Consider the following 21,205-nt stretch of genomic DNA (forward strand, 5'->3'; position numbering starts at 1 on the left):
GTCCGAGGTGTCGTTCGATCTTGTCTGGCTGCTCGACAGAGTAACGGATAGTCACTCTCACACTTGCACAGGTTTAAGTGGTAACTAGAGCTCGCATGTTCACCTACTTAATAGATGTTTCTGAAGAGTCGCTAGTGGATATTACATTCAGCTCGTCATTGTTGACCGCTTCTGGTTGTGGCGTCTGGGATACTAGATCGACGAACGTCTGTTAATTTCGTTTACTTGTAGGATAGTTCGTGCAGAACCTCTAGTGCCGTCATCCATGGCGGCCTGTGCCTTTGAGGCTCAGTCTTTGACTTGTTGTTGTTATTGTTGATGTTGCTGCTGTTGCCGCGGCGTTCGGGGGTTCACCCTCACAAACGAGCCGACTTCTCAATTGTTGATTCGCCAGGCGAGAAATTACTTAGGTTCCGTTACCTTCGTTTATGCCTTCGCTCGTCCGCTTCTGTAGTCGACACTAGCAGCGTTCTCAATTAGGTGGCCAGAGAAGAAAAGGGGCCGTAGCATTGAAAGCCAATTAGATGAAGCCCAAGCTGCACCGATCGGCGGGCGTTAACAATACCTCAATAATTCTCGCAACACATGCTTAATTTCCTAATGCAAGAAAGGGATTAAGCCAGCAAGTTCGGCACCTCAACCGATACATGTCGTTAATGTCGTTTTCAACTGCGACCAGGTTTATAGACATTTAATAACAGTGGACAATGCAGTGAATGGAAGGTATATGGGTAGTTTGACTGGTGGGTTTGATGTGACAGTGTTTTTGATGATATGTGCGAAATGCCATGTGCAGATGTAGTATAGGCAAATACGCGCGGCATAGAGTTTATAAGTACATGCATTGTTTTTACAAATGCGATACGCACGATGCTAGTAAAAACGCCCTATGCTAATTTACCCATTCCGCCGATGTCTAGTTACTGTTGCTGCAGTCTCAGTGCTGGCGCTCGTTGGTTTTGTGGCGGTACCGCATGAGCGAGTGAGTATCAGGCACCCGATGGCCTCACTGTGAGCTGCGGCAGCTAGCAGACAGAGTGGTCTTTTCTATCATTCAATATGATGCTGTTGGAATGAGTACAAATTGTTGCAGCACCTCTTCGACAGCGGCTATGAACCCCTTCGCAGACGATCACTCTGCCATAGCCGATGCACTAGCGTATACAGCCACCGGCAAGGTCGTCAGCGCGTTATAGAACAGAGTCTTTGGCAGGCGGAGTCGTCCGGTCCGTCACTGCAGAACCTAGTGGATATAGGCGGTTAGTAGAGCTCATTCTACTAACATATCCTATGCGCCGTGGGCGTCTGCCGTCTTGTCTCTGCACCTATGTACTATTGCTTGAATTATTTCAGGCATATCGGGACAGCTTCAGGCATCGCTGGCATACTTCTCCAAGTTACTCTAACAGACAACAGTTAACTGGCAATATATTCTATGAGTTCTACGATCACGACAATGGTCCGATCAGTCAAACTGCTTAGGTTTGTATGAATATAATGTTCGAATATTTGTTGGATACTGCGAACTGGCACCTAGGCACAATAAACACATATTATACACTTATGTGATACGCACCTACTGCATGGAAGTTAATTGGAGAGAGAATGTATATTCATACGTTAGCAGGCTTCTGGTAAGGCCTATACCTAACGACAACAGGCTGTCGGCTACCAGCGGATACCAGCGTTCCCTCAACGAATCGATATAAGACGCCTTCTGAAACAGACTGTTCACCTATCGAGCACACCGAACGTTAAGAAAACAACTAGACACGTCGGTTGGTACCCCAAGGAAAGCCCTAGTTATGTTTTTGTGTCGCACGTTCTGTGCAATGTTATGCTTCTTCCCTGTTTATCCCGCATTCAATAAGTGTGGGTACAACTTTCGCCAAGCCACTAATTTTCTTTTGTCTTCTTTCGCGTCTCGTCTCCCATTAGAAAGCTAAACGCAAATCTTCGAGCCATTTCCGCAAAGACTGCCCTTCAAGTCAGAAGGGCCTGGTAAGCGAACAAGCCTGTTGATTTCAATCGTCCGATTGCAAGCTGCGCTAAAAAAAGGCCTAAAAACAGCAAAATGACTGCAGACAAGGACTGCTTTGGTTCCTTTATGATGATGACGACGATGATTATTATTATGATTATCGTATCCCACAACGACCCTCAGTGTATTCCTTGTTCTTCCCTATGGATCATAATGCAGCGAACAAATTCATAGCCATTTCTTCGTCACGTTGGTTCTCCTTGCCACTTACTTGAATCTATCTAGCCTATGATTTACGCTGATCTCATTTTATGATCCGACGATAGTTGGTCGCTCGTTCGACCAAGCGATTGGGGGCAACCCACTGGTCGTCGATAAACTGTTTACAGGGGCCACCGAAATCGCCTTGGCCTGACTTACCGAAAAGTGCGAGCAAATACACCGTTTTATCTATTATCCGCAGTAGCCGAGCGTCACCGAGTGGCGCCAACGTCTGCTGGCCATAAACTCCGTCAGCGGCAAAAAGAGAAAGAGCCATTCTGTACTACTCAGCAGCATTTCATGCTTGCTCAACTCTAGCCCACTCAAATGGATATCTCTGTTAGATCTGCTCGCGTCAGATCAGTAGAATCCACTAAGGTCTGCAGCTCGGAATTCAATAATATATGAGTGCGTACGGCATGAACACCGATCATAAGGGTATTTCATACGAACGCTATGAATCTCGAACGATCGACTGACAAATGGATGAACGAAGGCGCGAATCATATATGCTGAACTATCGAATAGACCGAAGTAACGTTTCACTGATAGTGATAGTGTCTCATAACGACCATGTTTAATACTAATAATACTTACTAACTAATTCTAGTACTAGTTCGTTACTAACTAATAAACTGATACTGCTGTTGCTTCTGACGTTCGTCTTTAACAAGCTGCGAACTTCGCAGTACTTATGAGGAGGAGCCAAGCACTCACATAAGCTGCCATGCTCGCATCGCCAGCCTATGGTGGTTCTTTATGTTGGCATTATGCTTCCCGCGCTGTAAACTTTTGTTGTTACGCCTTTCATGTTTGACGATCATTATTATCATTCTTCGACGCGTTCATCTCTGAACTGGGAAGATGATCAGGCCGATGTTTTCCGGTCTTGGAAAGACTTAGTTTTAGGGGCCGGAGGAGAATGTGAGATCACCCCAACGCCGATGGTTCACAAACGTCATCACTAGCATCATCGTGTTGCTTTCGTAGCATTTGACGCCGCGCCATCGTTTCAGTCGCTGTCGCCGCGATCCCTGCCTACGTCGGCCGCCACTACCGCCAGCATCAACACCGTCACCAACAGTCACCATTTCAGTAATAGTGACGCGCTGCTAATGCTGATGGAGGTGTTGTCTCTTGACTGCTCCGGCTGGTGAGCTGCGGCGATGCCACTCTAGAAGTGGCTCAAACCTTAATGGCGGTTGGATCATGATTATGACGACCATCCAGCTACTGCTGATGACGCTTATGATGATGACGATGGTCGTGGAGGAACGGAGGGGGAAGGAGGGACGAAGATATGGACGGGGACTTTAATGATGATGGTGGTAATCGTTATGAGAATGTCTCTGAGAATGACGACGTCGCTTTGTTGGTCGGACGGACGACACCGAACGGGAAATGGAAGAGACTCGCAACGATGATGATCTAGTGGGCGGCGGCTTACGATGGTCTATCGCGAGCTAGCGCTGTTCGCCTGCTCTGCTGTTGGTTTGCCGTATGGTGGTGGCGGCGGCGGCGGCGGCGGACAGCAGCGGCGGCTAACGTGCAGTTTGTGTTGTAGTCGTTGGTTCTTGTTGACGCAGTTGTTGCCGCCTAGGCCAAGCTCTAATTGAATTACTACCCTTGATTGTTCGTGCCGCGGACGTGCAGCGACGACGACATGGCCACGCGAGAGGATAGCTCGTGCAGAGTTCCTGGTTGGTTGGTTGGTTTAGCTCACTACAGCTGTTACTGCTACTATTACGACTAGCAGCCAGGTAGTAATAGTTGGCCGTTTCGGCCAGCCAGTGTTGGCTGGGGATGGCCGTTCATCAGGCCGAGCGAGAGCCTCATTTGCTAAATGCACCGCTAATGTCCAACAGCCGCTAAGGCCCACCCAGTTTCAGTCAGTCTCTCAGTCAGCAGACAGAGGCATCAGCGATAGCGGAAGTGCCAGCGGCAATCGCCGATACCATGGGTAGACCGCCACGAGGGCGCACCAGGACAGCGTCGAGGACGTCAGGACGAGAGTTTAAGGCAAACCTCCCCTACGTCGTCGCCCAACTACGTATACGCTCAGGTCCATTGTGCCTTTTTCACTCACCGCAGCGACTTCTCTCTGTAGCGAATACTGAAGACAGCACTAGGGAACGAATGCCACGGTGCTTGATACGCGGCACGATGTTGCAAATAAACGAGAGAAACTGCGTTTATCCTTCATATGTATATGTCGTATGGACAAACGAAGAGACCAAGCATATGTGAAGGATGATTATTGTCGTATGCGATGACATCGTCAGTGTGGCTGCAGTAGGGTTCTACTTCTTCTAAACTTCGTGCTACTTTCACCATTTCATTACTCGCTTGGGACTCTGTGCGCTTATTTGGTGCTCCAAACGCCTATGCATATATAGATATACATAAACAAGTAATCTATCGGTTTGCTCCCTACACGGGAGTGGGATTATGCTAGGACTACTTGATTTGTTGAAAATGCAGCCTCTTCAAATAGCCACCGGATAACAAAAAGTAGTATATTATATAATATGACCTGTATTGGAATGATGTCTCATCTATAACAGGTGATGTAATCGTCGCATGGCACATCTAATGGCAATCATGGTTTATGCCGACGCTTTTAAGATTAGCTCATCTCGACAGAACTCGATGTCCCAATACACCCATACCATAACTAAAGGCCTTAATGGCAATACCAGAGGTAAAACTTGAAATATTAAGGATTCTGCTAGAAGATATAAATGAATCAATAGTGTACAGGGTCGATCTTTACAGATTATATCATTTATAGATCGAATCAATAGGTTGTCTTAGAGTTCACTAAAAGCGTATAATTCTTCACAGACAGTTGGTTTTGTTTAAAATAGGTTACTCAGGTAGTTTCCTAGAGCTACTACATAACAACAAAAATCTATATGATCACCCTATTGCCATCACAACCAATACGCGCTTATCACTAGAAGATGCTACGAGCTCGCTATGTAAATAGATTTATTTATCCGTAATCCACGCCTTCAACTGTTTTTCATCGTTCCGGCTACTAAGCTTATTTGGCACACCTTTCATCGTGTTCAGTCTAATTTATGCTTATTTCTTCATAGAGTAGATGTCCAATCAAAGAACCAAACGATTTTTTTCAAACAACTTTGTGCTGCGCTCTCTCTCTCTCTCTCTCTCTTCCGAGATTGAATACCGTAATCAGCACGCAACGTTTACTCCCGACGTAACGTCTAGGCTAGTTTGCCTGCCTGGTTTTTCATTGTTACTGTCCCAGGTTCGTTGGTGCTTGCTTTTATTTCCCGATTTTGGCGCCGCCTAAAATCGCTGATGTTTCCCTTCTTATCGTATTACTGCAATCGTTATAAACTCGTATTGTACATTACTATTACTGGCAGTGCATTAGCCTCAATCTAATTGCAAGTCTTGAAGCTATTCGAGCGCATAGCTAAAATGGTGCAGTCTTCTTAGAGCCAAAAGAGCAACTTCTTCGAGTGTATTAAGTCTGCAGGTCGCTGGGGTATCAGATCTGTGAGCGAACCAGCAGCGAAGAACGAGCAGGCAAAGGCCCGACCAAGCCGAGCGAGTGATTCCTGCCGCTGAGTGAGCGAAGGGACCAAAAAGGGACAAGGAATAGCAGTGCGCGAGGAGGGGACGAGATAATGAGCCCGTTCGGGCGGCCAGTCGCCGTTCCAGCGACAGGGGACCTGCGCCTCCCAACACTGGATTATCGCTCCTTCCCTTTTTGTCTGTCTGCATGCCGCTGTCTGCCTTACTGCTTGAAGCAGAAAGAAGCCACCGGGGACTACTAGCAGCTCGGAGGGAACAAGATGGCTGGTGAGTGACCCACACATAGCAGTATCCTAGCCGTATCGGGATCGAGCTGCTGAGTCAAAGCAAGCGCTGTTCGAAGGGTGGGTGGGTGGGCACAGCTCTCCTTTCGCTTGGGCGGTGGGAGGGCGGCCCCAGTGAGTATAGCGCCGAACGAATGGGAGAGGGCACAGCCTGTGATACCCTTCCAGTTTGCAGCAGGGCGCCTACTGGTACCCTGATATATAGAATTGCCCCATTGCAGAGCCATTCTGTAACCATACTATATACCATACGCACGGTTCCCACATTTACCCCCCCCGCCTACGTCTGTCGCAGTCAGGAACCAGAGGCCAAGGATACAACTCCCAGGGGGTTCCCATTGCTTTGCAGCGAGGTTACCGAGTCAATTGATGCAACGTCAGGAAGGGCAGGCCAGATTTAGACAACATATAATAAAAAATATGGCGTCTTTTCTTACCTAGAAGACAGCAACGCTCTGCAAGGTCTCTGGCTAACCATTAACTGAATCTATAGAACGACAGTGCAATAAGGCGGAGGAATGTGTTCTTTACTAATTATGAGCGCCATTTCGAAAGAACCTCTGTAGTGAGGCTTTTCGTGGTAGTTGTTAATGGGTTGTCAGGTGAACTAGAATAGGAACGCTGTGGCCAGCAAAGTAACAAATGCAAGGGTTCGCCAACGGAAAACGTACAAACAAACAACAGGAACTGAGAATCATTAGAACTTCATATATATATGCATTATACCGCCGTTTGCTTGTGTCGACATCGCGCTCGTCGATTGCTTATCGCGTTTTAACGTCGTTGTCGGTTTAGGTTAACGATGGGATATGTTTCTTCGTGTACACCTATCGTCAGGGTATGCATGGAAGGTTTAGGAATCATTTAGGATGTCAACGGACGTGGCTGAATACGGTTAAACAATGGTAACGTGACCATCGTTCGAAGCAAGGGGGAACGAAAACTTCTTAAAAAACAGGACCCCACTCTGCTAGATCAATTCCAGCTTTCAGGCTGGTTCGTTGGCTGGATATTAGACAATGAGGAACGAATGGACAAGCGGACTGCGTAGGCCCAGACAGATGGACACTGATCTGCGCGACTGTTAGCTGGACTGAAGAGGTGGACGCCTAAGGCTTTGCCGTATAAGGGATACCGTACTGTCTGTGCTGCTGCGTAGGTCCACTTAAGGAGGTTGGACTCGGTGCCGCCGACAAACTCATTGAGTTAATCGCTTGTATTCATCGTGGCAAGCCCCGCTGCTCAACAAGCAAGCCACGATTCAGTTATTTCACTAAGTGATTGCCCAGTCCCACTACGATCTACTGTGTGCAACAAAATGCCCCAAGCCAAATTACGGGCCTCTACAGTAGCCACCGTTGTCGCTATTGCCGTTGCTATTTCTGCTGCATTAAGATGAGGACGCGCCCTCCCACAACCGGACAGCTGCTGCCATCGGATCTGTTAGTGCTGTAGGCGTTGACTCGTAGCCAATGGGCGGATTCAAATTCCCGCGAACTCACAGCGCCTTATTTTGGCAATAGATAATAGGATAATTTTAAAAAAGTGTAGTGCTATTGAACCGGCGCTAGGCCGCGCTCATGCTGACTTAGTCCGACTGGGCCGTCGCGGCAGCGGTCGCAGTGTATCTATTTCATTCACTTTATTGCTACGGCTGTCATCGGCGTCCGTGTTGAAGAGTGAATGATTTTCGTCGGCAATGATGCAGACGATTTTGCTATCGCATTGCAGCTCTCTGACCGCCTGTCTGCGTGTGTATTTGTGTAGGACAATATTGTGGTCCACCTCACGCACATTTCCAATCGCATGCCGTCGCAATGGCTCGGGTCGGTCGCGGGACTTGCTACCGAATCTTTCTCTGACGTAGGGCTTTTTCCAATATTTTTCCTTGAGGCGACCTGGCCGCTTTGTGGTTGAGTCGACCCGACCATTCGGGTAACCGAATGCCTAAAATTGTTGGGTCTATATTTCGCGTTCAGCCTTCAGCAGGATGATGCTGTTGCACCGGCTGCCTGCACGTCGTCGTTGCCGACAACAACAACACGACTAGTCGTTCTTTCATTCATACGACGACCGACGAACAGACCAGTATTGACGACGCCGACGACGGTAAAGTCAACGGCGGTAAGGAGAATAATTTGAACGTAATTCAACTAGCGCATCACTCGCCTAATGCTAACCGTCAAGTCATATACACACTCCTTTTGCGCTGCAGTATCCCTCGAGCGGCATCTGGGCAATGCTTCAGGACTCATACTGTGCATCACATAACACTATTCGAAGGCAGGAGGGGTTTGCTGCGAGACGCCTGACTTCTCTTCACTGTAGACGATGTTACCAGCAGTGGGATTGGTTTGGACCTATACGGCAGCAGTCACCAGCAATAGGCTGGCGTTCTCTGTTAGATCAGCAGCATCGGGAGGCACCGGCGACAGCGTGGGCATGGGTGCCTCCTCATTGTGTGAAGTCGAGAGGGAGGCGGGACCGTATTTTCCGACTGGTCGCTTCGGAAACGACTAGCGACGGGCACAAGACCCCACCAGCTTACCCCTCCCTGCCCCACGAAGTAGCACATCGGACAGCACTAGCGATCCAACAATGGCAGCAGGATTAGCAGCATATATTGCTATCTATTCATATGTGTTCAATCCGCCAGGAGCGAATCGCCCGAGCGTGCAAATCATATTATGGACACTACTATGTAAAGATATGTCCAGATGATAAAAACTGAGGTTTATTTTCCATCAAGCTTTAGATTGTGAATGATAGCTAGTAATTAAATTAGCTTTTGCTGCTGTACAATAAAGAAAAACTGAAATAAAGACAGAATCAAGTAAGGCATGACGCATACATTACAGACAGAATACATTGTTAAATGGTGTTGAGAGATTGCTGCACCCTTAATAAAGTCGTTTAAAGTGGGTTGTCTACATGTTGATTAGTAAGTTGGATCCATGTTTAAGTTATCAATAGCGTTTTATAGATCGGACGCAGTTCAACCACAGCTGCATTAATTGGTACTTCGAATAGTACCAATCTGGAAGCAAATCCAGATAGAAAACAGCCAATTGTTGTTTCTACAAATTTGTTAATAAAGGAAACGTAGCGTAATGTTTTTTTATCGTTTACCTTAAACTTGTGTTTGGTCCAAGATGCAGCTATCGATTGTTTATCCGTTAACAGCCACTTAAGCAGTGGCTGTAGTGACGCCATTGAGTCTTGTAATGATGTTAAGCACACAAATTCATACCATATTCTTTGCGTTTGCTCTCGTCGTCGGAAAAAAGGTCTTTTGTTAACTTATCTCGACACCTATTGAGCAGTATCTATAGAAAGAACGACCGTAATATTGTAACAACTACTCAACAGAGAACGCTACAAGTTGGGTTTGCTAGCAACAATAACACCAGCAGGCGTTGTAGGACCGCGCTTGCTGCTTCATCACTGCCATAGAGCCTGTCCCTAGATGATGATCCCGGGTGTTGTTCTACACACCCGGGACCGTTCAGCAGTCGATTTTCAGTAATTCATTTATTCCACATGTACTGATTCGACCTATATTTCCCTAGCGGCTCGTTCTCTGATTGATTATGTACGTGTGTCTGTTCATAGATCATCTTCAACTTAGAATTTTGTGAGATTTGCTGTTTATTTGGACAGTTAAATACTTAAGCAGAAATGGATATAGCAACTGCGTGAGTGTTGAACACGCGACGCTGGACACGGCTCGTCTCTATAGCACCGCATGAATTGAAATGGACGATTTCCGAATAAACAGATATCGTATTATATCGAAACGAAGGTGGACGCCATATGTATGTATAGCACATACATAGCAGTATCTAGTGAACTAGGCAACGGTTCAATTGACCCAGTGTAATACCTACTTAGTTCGTACACTCGCGAGGCCCAAAACAAGGACATTGTGCTGTTGTATAAAATGCTATTCTATCACATGTTCGGGTTTCATATTTATTTAAACCGATCCAACCCAATGTATCAGGTTGTTCATGTTGTGTCTATATAACATGTAACATGGTCGTACCCTACGATCTCCTCTACTTACTCGGGCCCTTCCAACTTCATTACGTAGTGCACATTGTCCTGTGCACACGGTCACATGCCCTATACGCGGACAAACACATCGTACTGTGGCATGGTATGTAGTTGATGGGATAGCCAAACAGCACACTTACACGCACAGTGTGCTTTACCCGTCTGGTTGTGGCTGGCGGTGTGTCTAATCGTTCTCATTTATTGTGCTGCTACGACAAGGGGGAGCGACCGACCGATTCGAGTCCACCTACTATCGCTACCACTACTACTATCCCGCTCGGTCCGCAGGAAGGAGTGCGGCATAGAATAACAGGGACACCTCTTCGGCTCATTCATTCGTGTGTTCACTCGCTTCACCATAGTCCCTGTTGTCACCTCTCCGCCGTCTTCTCCACTACCCCGTGAAACTAGTTCGTAGCACCACTACGACGGGTAGTGGCACAACGGGTCGTACAAGTAATGGCAGTCGCGCTGCAGTGTTTGGTGTTGGGAGAACCCTGCTCTGATTCCTGCTTCCCGCTAGAGGTAGCCAGAGGAGCGCGCCAAAGGAGGCGTTCCTCAATGTGGCTCTGTTCAGTGGCCATCCGACTGTGCGACAAATTATGACTGAGAGCCTTAACTTGTCGTCATACGACGACCCGGAGCGGCGGCGCGCAGCTCAAGCGAACACAGCTCAGTTGCCAACGACTAGTGAAAAAACTGGAAAGAAAGAAAGTTGAACAGAATTCAACATACTAACGCTACTCAAGGGTAAGTTGAGGTTGAGGAAGTTGACTAATGCAAGCCGTTGTTGATCCTCTAACATCTCTACGATAGGAACTTGGTCGTGTGCGCAAATACTTCCGACCTGGTGACTTAGCTGCAATCGGAATGCTTTGGCACTTGCAAAAGGCCCTGAAGTTATTCTCGCCTTGGAAGCGCTAGTTCCAGCATTTGTCGTTGCGTCTGTTGACAATCGGCCGAGATCGATTCCTGTAAATCGCTTGATGATGTGTCGAGTAATATCGCGCCACACTGAGTCGTGCGTGCGTGTGTGTTCCTGTGTAAGGCACAAACGTTCTTAAAAGGCAGACCTTTGTATACTTAGCACACCTCGGGAGTTAAGGAACGCTATTGCTCCAGGAAGCCAGTTGGTACCTGGCGAGAACAAGGGAAGCTAGACAGAGAAGGGGAGAAGTTAAACGACTATGCAGTTCAACTGAATGTATGGACCTGGGAGGGGGCTACGATAGTATATAACAGAAACATCTGTCGTTTGCCTATCATGGGCTATTTCTTTAAGCTTATTGGTTAACTGAATGAACTGGTGAAGGCTGGCCTCGTAACGTAACCCATTCCCACTAAGGCTACCGAACTTTTCCAGCCCAAGTGTAAAGTCATTGTTTAGGCGTTGGCGCGTTGTTTGCGATGATTAACGAGCGGTCTGACCAGCGAAAACGAGAAAGTGTTTTAGGTGCCAGAGGGTTACGTCGTTGCCCTTCGAATGGTGACGAGCTATTATCTAGTTTTGCAAACAGAATATAAGGTAAGGCAGATATCAAAGAAGTACTCAGGTGGAAAGTATGCGCAGGTGCTCACACGAGCCCATTGATCAAAGTCAGCCCAGCTGATCTGAAAACCAACCTCTTTTTTTTCGTCGTCGAGGACCATATCCAAGTTACGATTCGTTCCGCACTTACTTCAGTCCATAGTGCCATTCCACGCTTCTCTGCGCGTCTGCTGTTAAAGCTGTTAGCCAGCCAAAGAACAATGGAAAGACAAACGCACAAGCAGACGACATACGAAATACCCTTACAAGAGAATCTACACAGGGATACAGATATTTGTGTGTGTGCGCGCGTAAAGACTAATATAGAGATGTCGAGAGGATAAAGAAAGGCAGCTATAGCTATAGCCGAATAGAATTTTCACTTAACTGCCGCACCAAAGGCCGCTGTTCGTACTGCCAGAAGGAGAATCGCTGCTAGACACAGCCACAACAGCGGCGGTAGCGGCAGGGATTGTAGCTAATACAATAATCGTCGGGGTGAAGTGGTCGAATGTTGACAGCGACCACCGAAGTTGTCGAAGTACCTTCGTTGTTTAGCCATCGTCACGATAGCGTCGTCTTCATCAGCCTGTCGGGCGGTTCAATCGCGCGGAAGCAACCTGCGCGCTGCAGGCAACCTGCGCGCCGTTGGCCCAGAGGAAGAAGATGACCCTTAAGAACTGCTCACGCTGATGCTAATTCTGCTGCTGCTATTGCCGCCACTGCATGACGCTAATGCTCATCGATAGCCTCGCCGGCCCAGTGCAGAAGGGAGGCAGAGCGAAACAGGCAAAAGAGATATAGACGCTTTACAGGAACAGCTTCTTCAACAGCGAACAAATGCAGTCCACTGCTGTTAGATTTCGCTTTTCTTCGCTAAGCGGCCGTCCAATGCGCCGTGCTCTGCTTTGCGGGAGGCGCGGAACTGCCGTGGCCAGACGCCGAAGGCTACAGCAGCGGTCATATTGCGTCGCTGGTAACAGCCACAGCAGCGGCAAAAGTTTTATTGTTAGCGGTTGCGAACTGCGATCTTTGGCCATTGGCGGCTGACTGGACGAATGGTGGCCGGCCGGCCGGCTGGCCGGCTGGCCACCAGCTCGGTTTCACAGGAAAATGCCTTAGCAACCGAATTGACTATACGGTAGATACGCGACACGATATTTTCGTCGTATGTGGCCGTGGTACATCGAATAACAGCAAAACGGCAAGCAAAAGGGGCAAGACAAGGAAAGATGTGGTGCTGAAGAAAGGTTTGATGCTGACACTGGTCACGGATGGGCCGAATTAGCTCGGTCGGGCTGTTGGCTGCTGACAAAGCCGTTCAAATCGTTGATTATTGGACCGCTCATCACTGCGGAGATATAATGGAGGTTTAATGATGATGTGGGTGGTTTTAGCTTAGGTGGCGCTGTAATCGCTAGAGGTTGCTGGGGCTACCGACACGATGACGTAAACTGTTCTTGCTGCTGGTGCAGGTCTATAATTGTAGCCATGGTGGCGCCGAAAGTAAATTAGGACATGTGAAGGCGCTAACACAGATGCGCCGATGTCGCGCCGACGGATACGCGTTGCGGGAGCTTTCTCTGCAATGAAATTAGCGATTCTAGTAATGGTGCAGAGTCGCTTTCTGCGCGCACTTTTAGTGGGTGGATGAATGGATCGAGGCACTGGTAACGCTGATAGAGTCACTATAGCGATTCTGTATGTTCGTGGTATATTTGTGCTGTTAACAGTACGTAATAGCCGTGATAGACGCGTCGGCGCCGGCGAAAATTCTGGCGAAGGGCTTGCCGTGAAGTCAGGCGGCGCTATCACCTCTACTTTGGCCGTTGTTGGTCTGAACCTCATTAGACTAGATTTGAATCTCAATTCTCGTTGAACTTTAGTTGTGACCATCATCTCACATCGGCGTGCTGGGAAATACTATCAATCTCTGTTACGCCTCGGTAAATCAGATGTCGGCTTGTTATGGTTATCGTTGTTGCTAATGTTGTTCGGGTTGATGATAATTCCATTCACTGATAAATCTTAGAGGAATCAAAAGGTCATACGTAAAAAACATACCATAGATAAGATTGTACTCTTTTCCAGCACCGCTGTTATTTATGTTCTGCTGTTCCGTCGTTCACTAATTGGTTGGCTACCTGCGCGATCGAGGACGTCATGACGCTTGAAAATCATTTATTCAACTGATGTACAATAAAATTTATTATTAGTCACGGGAGCTGGTGGTTTCCCTATGTATTGGTACTGGTAAGCATATCCCGTTCGTGGTATCCACTGGTGCGGTCTGATAACGTACTATCTATCAACCGTACTACACCCGCATTTCATATGCGGCTTTTCATCACGTGCACGATCGATTGATTCGTCAGTCGGTCGGACTCCTTTAGGAGTCGATCCTGAACACACACTTGACAGCAGTTGATTTTCGCTTGTCACGCCAACTATCGTCGAAGAGGCGGAGCTTAGTTGGTCCGATCGGACGCGCGCAGATACTGATGAGGTATTTCGGGGGCATCCGGGAACGGGAATAATCATGAAATAGGAATATCGACAAGAATCGCTCCGTAGCCGCTGTCATGGTTATGCTGTAAAGATCTTCACGTCCGTGTCTACGCAGTGTTTTGTGTGTCTAATACTACGTTACAACTACGTATTGAATTTGTCCATACATAAGAATTAGGGAAAACAGAATGCCATATTCAAGCAGATATCCACGTGTTACCTCAAACGGATGGACATTACGGTTGTAACGTGTCGATGTACACAATAAATGCATTGAAAAGAACTTATCAGCTGTCGTTGCGCGGTTCGGTGTTTTAGACAATCCTTGTTGACAAGGCAGACCACAGTATATATATATATATACTGTGGCAATATATATATATACTGTGGTATACTAATAGCAATATCCAAACAGACACTGCGATATCATATCGTTGCGTTTTTTTCGAGGATTGCACAGAACGCAGCATCACTCCTGAAGGAAGCGTGACTTTTGGCGCAGGCCGCTGGCCAAAAATGCCGCTTACTACTATTATTAGTAGTATTTGATTGAAAGGGCCCGAAGTAAAGGACACTCTGCTGCCTAATAAAGCAATGTTGCCGTCAGCGCAGAGACTATGCTGAATATTGACTCAGCAATTAGTCGAGCGTTTCTGATAGGAACGAACAAAGAAGAAAAGAAGATAACCAGCAATCGAACGAGAGTTACTTTCTGGGTATAACCGCCGATCGTCCGATGACCACGCGACCGTCGCAACGTATTTTTTCCTTGTGTTTTGCGTATATGCTAAACAGCTGCTGCAGCAGCAGCAGCAGCAGCTGTTTAGCAATACGCAGGATGGCAAGTCACTGGACCATTGACGACGAACTTACACAGGCCTCAAGAACAGAAGTAACAATTTAGAAGCGAGGATTAGCCCCCGTTCTTGTTAGTGGTGTCTTTCGAACTCGACTCGGAAGGCGAGGCTGGTCGGGATCTTATGTGATTGAATCGACCATCGGTCGACGACTCGGAAGCGTACGTAGAAAAGTACAATGTCTGAGAGCTATTTGAATAAGTATAATGAGGTACCGTAGGTGGTACGTTTCGCACAGAGTTTTCACTGGGCATAATTATGACGGTAATAGTATTGAATTATAGCAATAATATTGATAACAGAAAAGCCGTCATCGTCGACGTAGTAACTTCTGTCGTTAATTTTAATTCTAGGTTTTGTAGAAGTCACTCTGTAGCGAACGCAGCACACACGCTCGTTGCTTTAATTAACTAATTAAATCCCAATTAATCACAATCCAGCTTAGGCCATTTTGGCGCGGGAAGCAAGCCTACCACTTGCTACTTGGTGGGTTTTTCATTTTGCTGGAGATACTTGTACGAGGCTACGTTACGTGCTGGGCTGTCTCGGGCCGCGCGTACCGTTTTGTACCAAGAAGCGTTCGGGCGTTACTTGTTGTATGTTGTTGCCGTGCGCCAAATTAGTCGACGGGGACGTATGAGGAAACAGCAGATAGTTTGTTTGTTGGCGACAAAGAGAAAGATTTGCATTGTCCAGCCAGTGTCGCTAAAATTAACGCGTGCCATGTTTACGGCGCTGATAATGATAAACAACATATTGGATAGCGTCGAGTTATCTATTATTTACCATATATATATATATATATAGCGTGTCGCACGGCATAGCAGTACGCACGGTTGTGCCCGAAATGGCAAGCTCGCACCCATTCCGTTGTCTCGTTGGTAAAGTCGACAAGAGTTCATTTCATCAAGCTGTTACCAATTATTGATGCAACAGACACTAATAAAGAATATGCGGAAAAATCGTCGCCCTTTTACGTAAAGGTGGCGAAGTAAGTGACTAACACTTCTATAATGGCTATTATATCGATGGCCATTCCGTTGACTTCCGCCGCTGTCTGTACAATGCGCAGACTTCTGTTACTCGTCAATGGCAATGCGTTGCACTTTTTCAAATGGCTGTAATCTGGTATTCTGTTGTCTATCCGTTCATTTGTCGGTCCGTCTTCAGCAACATCGGGCTAACAATTGTCAGGCGCTGGCAGCTAGTTCTTCTTCTTCCAGTGGTTATGTTTTTCCAACTTCTGCTTTCCTCTTCTCTCAGCGGCGCTTCCTTGGTATTTCCATACAACGAGTGATCCTGGGAGTTGGTTGTCACACTGTCGATTTTTTTGTCACCTTCTAAGCAACGTTCGACGAACGCTAAAATGACCGGGATTCATATTATGTGTCGGCTTGCTTTTTACTGTTGAGTTATTAGCGTTGTTGTTGTCGTTGTTGGGAGAGTAAATCGTTGCGACATGAGGGCTGATTGGCTGGCTCCTCGTTTTGTCATCGTTGCAAAGGCTTCCATACAGAGCCAGCTGTAACTGAGCGCTTTACGGCGCGAAGGCGGGAGTCTGTCAAACGACAGCAGCAGCAGCAGCAGCAGCAGCAGACAAATAAATAACGCCGTTGTCACTCTGTTGTTGAATAGCAGCGAACTAAAACGTGCATACCATAAGCGTTATCGTTAACGATGCCAGCACTCGCTATATATATGTATCTACGCGTCAGTCTCAATTGTATGGGTCAACGCAAGAGATGCTTGGCAGTCGGCGATGACGTGCCTCGTCTCCACTTTGCCACTTCACGATGCGAAGGTATGGAGGAAAGACTGCTGCTGGCGACGTCTCCGGCAGGAGCTCCTGTGCGCTTGCCAGATAACCGAGCGCCGTTGTCGTCGCATAATAGTCATATGCTTTTTCGCTCGCTTACTCAGTCAGTTCTAGTTCTTCGGCGTTGCCTGCCATAGCGACTGTTGTTATGATGACGACCATTCGCTTGGCGACGCCGCTACCTCTCGCTCATAGATCGCTCCGTGCTGATTGGTGCGTCAAAACATCATCGTCGCCTACAAACTGGTAGCACTAGTAATCGTTTGTGAAGGGGGCAATAGCTATCGGGCGACGACGATCATTCGTCGTTGCTACTAAGAACGGAAAATGATTTGACCGTTTTCGCTGAGGCTGTTGCTATTGCGGCTGGCGTTACTCTGCTACGATTTTGTTGGTTCCATTTTGTACTCAACGCTCCACCGACCCAGCCGTGACTTTCGAGAGGAGGGGCTACTTTCATAACCGAGTTCATCCATTATAGACGATAGTAATGGGTCGTCGCCACGACGAGCAATGCGGCGTACGCAAACGCCTCGATCAAATACATTTATATTAACGCAGACTTGTAGTAACCTCGATTCGAGTCGATCTCACAACGAACGACGGCGGTTATGGTGATGATGATGATGGTAGTGAAATGGCCAAGGTAACGAGATAAGGAGGCGGGTCCAAAGCCTCCCCGTCACGTCCGTTTCGTGGGGCGGGTTTGCTCCGCTTTGCGCACGCGACTTCAGGCCCGTGAATCCCGACCTCAGCAATAACCGACAATATTAATGTAACAGTAGTCGCATTTCCTGCATATTATACACACAATTGCAAAGTGACTTTAATACGACTTAAACTGTATTACCGAATTTCGTCGTGAGCGCGGTTATTAGATAGGTCGTTCCAGACAAACATTCCGATCCTACCGCATTGAGCTGACCTGTACAGGTTCGATCCGTAGGTATATGAAGCACAGAAGCTTATCTTGTCGCACGCATTTGCCGACACACGATTTAATCAGATTACGACAAATTTGTCAACCATAGGATCATGTGCTATTAGTTCAATAAATACTTCGCGTGTACATTTCTTAGGTACATGTGTGCACCGATAGGCTCTTTATCTCGAGCAAAAACAACGTTACACGACCATAGCTGTAAGAAGCTAATACATTTTTTATTTTCTGGAAGCCATGATCGGCGCCGTTACATAGTAGTCGCCTATAACAGTAGTTTCTAACTAAACAGTTGACAGCTTCTCTGACAAGAAGTGTCTCTGAGAGAGAGGGATAGATAGAATAGTTGGGCTGGTGTAGGGATGAGGGTGAAGAGCAGCAGCTAGCGAGCGACAAATGTAAACCACATGTGTATCGCAGGTCGCGTCGTGTTCGTCCGATTAATGTAGCATAACGATCGTATATCTGGCTGCCATAAGTGCTGCAAATGTTGTATTGACACACAAAGCCATTCAAAGGAAAAACGACAAACGGGGACTCCGTGAGGAGACAAAGCTGGGGGGTAGAGTAACGCCTAGCACCTAGTTGCTCTTAGTGCACACACTGCCTTTTAGGTTACAACCGACTCTGGCCATAGCAGCAGGCTGTGCAAACCGCGTTCCTCTGCTACTACATACGCGCATATATATATATATATATGCACAACCGCACATTCGAGAATATAGACACGTCTATGTCCTCGAGTGTGCGGCTATGCAGTACCTAGTACTCATTTTGTAGTAAGTGTTCTTGTCGAGAGCATCTTCCGTAATGTAAGAACTACCATCGTTTTGTCGCTCACCTACGCTTATTCGTCTTAACACCAGCGACTCTAGTAAACGACCTGTCCTCATCCAGTTTATACGTCCTGCCGCTGGTAACTGATTCCTTGTCTGTTCGTATTGTCTAAGGTCACGGTGAATCTAGCTTGGCCTGTATCCTAAATGCGCCCTGTCCGGTACTGTCAAAACACACCGAAACAATTCTAGCGATAATTACAACAAATTTTAGCTTGTGCTATTAAACTATGAGATCATGTCGTTGCGACCTCTGTCGTGAGAGTTTTCCGCATCATCTTTCTGTAGCACATGAGTCTTCTTAAACCTGTTCATTGTGTTGTTAGACATTCTATGTTATTCAGCGAAGACTGAACATGTTCGTCATGGTAGGTGGCGTCCGTCACCCAACACATTAACAGCAGCCGCAACATGTACAACAAGAAAAATTCAACACTGTATTCTTTATTGTGTTTCCTTTGTTTCTGCGTTCTTGTCCGTGTCAATTTTGCAGAAGGTGTCCGGGACCCGAACGGCATGTACGGCGGAAGATCATCACAGCCGAAAAAGAAGCGGAAGTCTCGGACGGCGTTTACGAATCATCAGATCTTCGAGTTGGAGAAGCGATTCCTCTACCAGAAGTACCTGTCGCCAGCGGACCGTGATGAGATCGCGTTATCGTTGGGTCTGACCAATGCACAGGTGATTACGTGGTTCCAGAACCGACGCGCCAAGCTGAAAAGGGACATGGAGGAGCTGAAAAAGGATATGGACGCAGCGAAAATGCACTCTCTGCACAAGAGCCTCCTCGAGAACATTCAGGAAATGGGCTGCAACTTTAGCAAGGAGGCCCTCCACCAGGCAGCGGCAGTTGCCTCGGCAGTGGCACAAGCGCAGGCCCAAGCTGCGCAACAGCATGGACATCCAATAGGAGCAGGAGCAGCGGGTGCAAGCGTAGCCGGGGTTGCCGGACCTTTAATGGCCGTTGGCCCTGGTGGACCTCTGCTCGCGGTGCCCGGCAGCGTAGCCCCTACGCCGTCATCAGCAGCAGCAGCGACAGCAGCACTTCGGGCGGCGCAGGCAGCCGCCGCTGCGGCCGCAGCCGCTGCCGCTGCGGAAGCGGACCAGAGAGCCGTCAGTTCACCGCCGTCGATACACGAGCTCAGTCAGTCTCCTCCCCGACCCTAGGCGGTTTGCAGCAGTCTGTTATTATATATACATAAAGAGAGAAAAACGATATATATATATATATATATATGTATGGAAGCGATACACATATTTGATGGAAGCAGAACCAACAAGCTCGTGCTATGGCTATTAGCAGAAGCAGAAGAATGATGATGACGACGATGGACCTGATACAACAGCGGGACGTGATACGCGTTAGATCTACGGGATGAGCGGTATCAATCGGGATAACGTTGGAAATGAGTCACTGACGTCGTTGAGTGATGAACGATTGGATCAAGTCATTGTAGTAGTTGGTGAGGAACTGTTATCGACATTGCTTTTGAAGAATTTATAATGCATGTATGAAATAAATCGGCAAAGCGACATTCGACAACGAAGCCTCCGTGGATACATAGGAACTATTTCGACGAGCGCCCGATTGATCGATGAGTAGATATAACCCATCAATGTCTTGCATATGGAGAAGAACAACATAGATCTAGATCGGATATCTACACAACGAACACGTGTCGTACGACTAATCGCCAAAAAATTAACTAATGGTGTAACACTTGATTTTAGTGAAAGAAGACAACAATGATCGATACCTTCAAAAAAAAAATGCAAAATCCATAAAGACAATGTAAAGTAAAATAAAATAAAGTCAATGAAGACACCACTCTCCAACTTTAGTAAGAAACTCGTCCTCGCGGATCATCATCTTCATCACGAATCGAAACCAACCTTTGTATATAAACTGTGAAATAGTATTCAGATTATAACTAGTATTATTATCTCGAACCCTATGTACTATGCCTACAAAAGGTATTTATTCAATCTCGATTCCGGTCGTCTGTCTTCGCTATGGGAGGCACGCTTCTTCCGCTGTATCACTCCGTTATCTATGTAAACACATAAACACATAGAACACCGTCGAATGGTTAGATTTAGGGTAAGCCGATTTCCATGAAGCGTTCAGGTTTGATATTAACTGATTACTCGTCTTCATTGTGTAACAATTATCCGCTTCTATGAGATAAAAGCCGCTCCACCGCCCAAATATAGATGATATAAGCCAATGGAGCGTATACGTACGGCGTCAATCCGCCAACGACGATCATAACTATTCTCAGTAGCGATCTGGTGTGTCTGATCTCTCATCTTCTGGAAGATGATAGCATATCTTATTGAATTGCGGGAATCATTTTTACGTAACCCGTTGGTCGAGTCTCTCGTTGACAAAATCAAGTCCACTGCAAACGATAGTCCAGCTGTTACATTTGTTTCCGCCACTGCATTTTTCCTATCTTAGCTTTTCCGCACGAGGCCGTGAAGCTTTCGGTGCCCCCACTCACATACTTCAGCTTATCGCTTCCTCTTCATTCACAACTGTCTCTTTATACCGCAAGTGTTGCTGTTTTT

General features: G+C 47.1%; 1 protein-coding gene across 1 annotated transcript in view; it reads left to right on the forward strand.

Moving 5' to 3' along the window:
• LOC111267221 (uncharacterized) overlaps positions 1 to 20,519 on the forward strand; it is a 66,663-nt gene extending 46,144 nt beyond the window's left edge. The window contains exon 3 of the mRNA XM_022845318.2: positions 19,128 to 20,519. Within this exon, the coding sequence (XP_022701053.1) occupies positions 19,128 to 19,801 (674 nt within the window). The 3' untranslated portion in view covers positions 19,802 to 20,519. The remainder of the gene's footprint in view (positions 1 to 19,127) is intronic.
• The last annotated feature ends 686 nt before the right edge of the window (positions 20,520 to 21,205 follow it).

This window comes from Varroa jacobsoni, unplaced genomic scaffold, assembly GCF_002532875.2.
Source record: "Varroa jacobsoni isolate VJ856 unplaced genomic scaffold, vjacob_1.0 scaffold_1157, whole genome shotgun sequence".
Classification (NCBI taxonomy): Eukaryota; Metazoa; Arthropoda; class Arachnida; order Mesostigmata; family Varroidae; genus Varroa; species Varroa jacobsoni.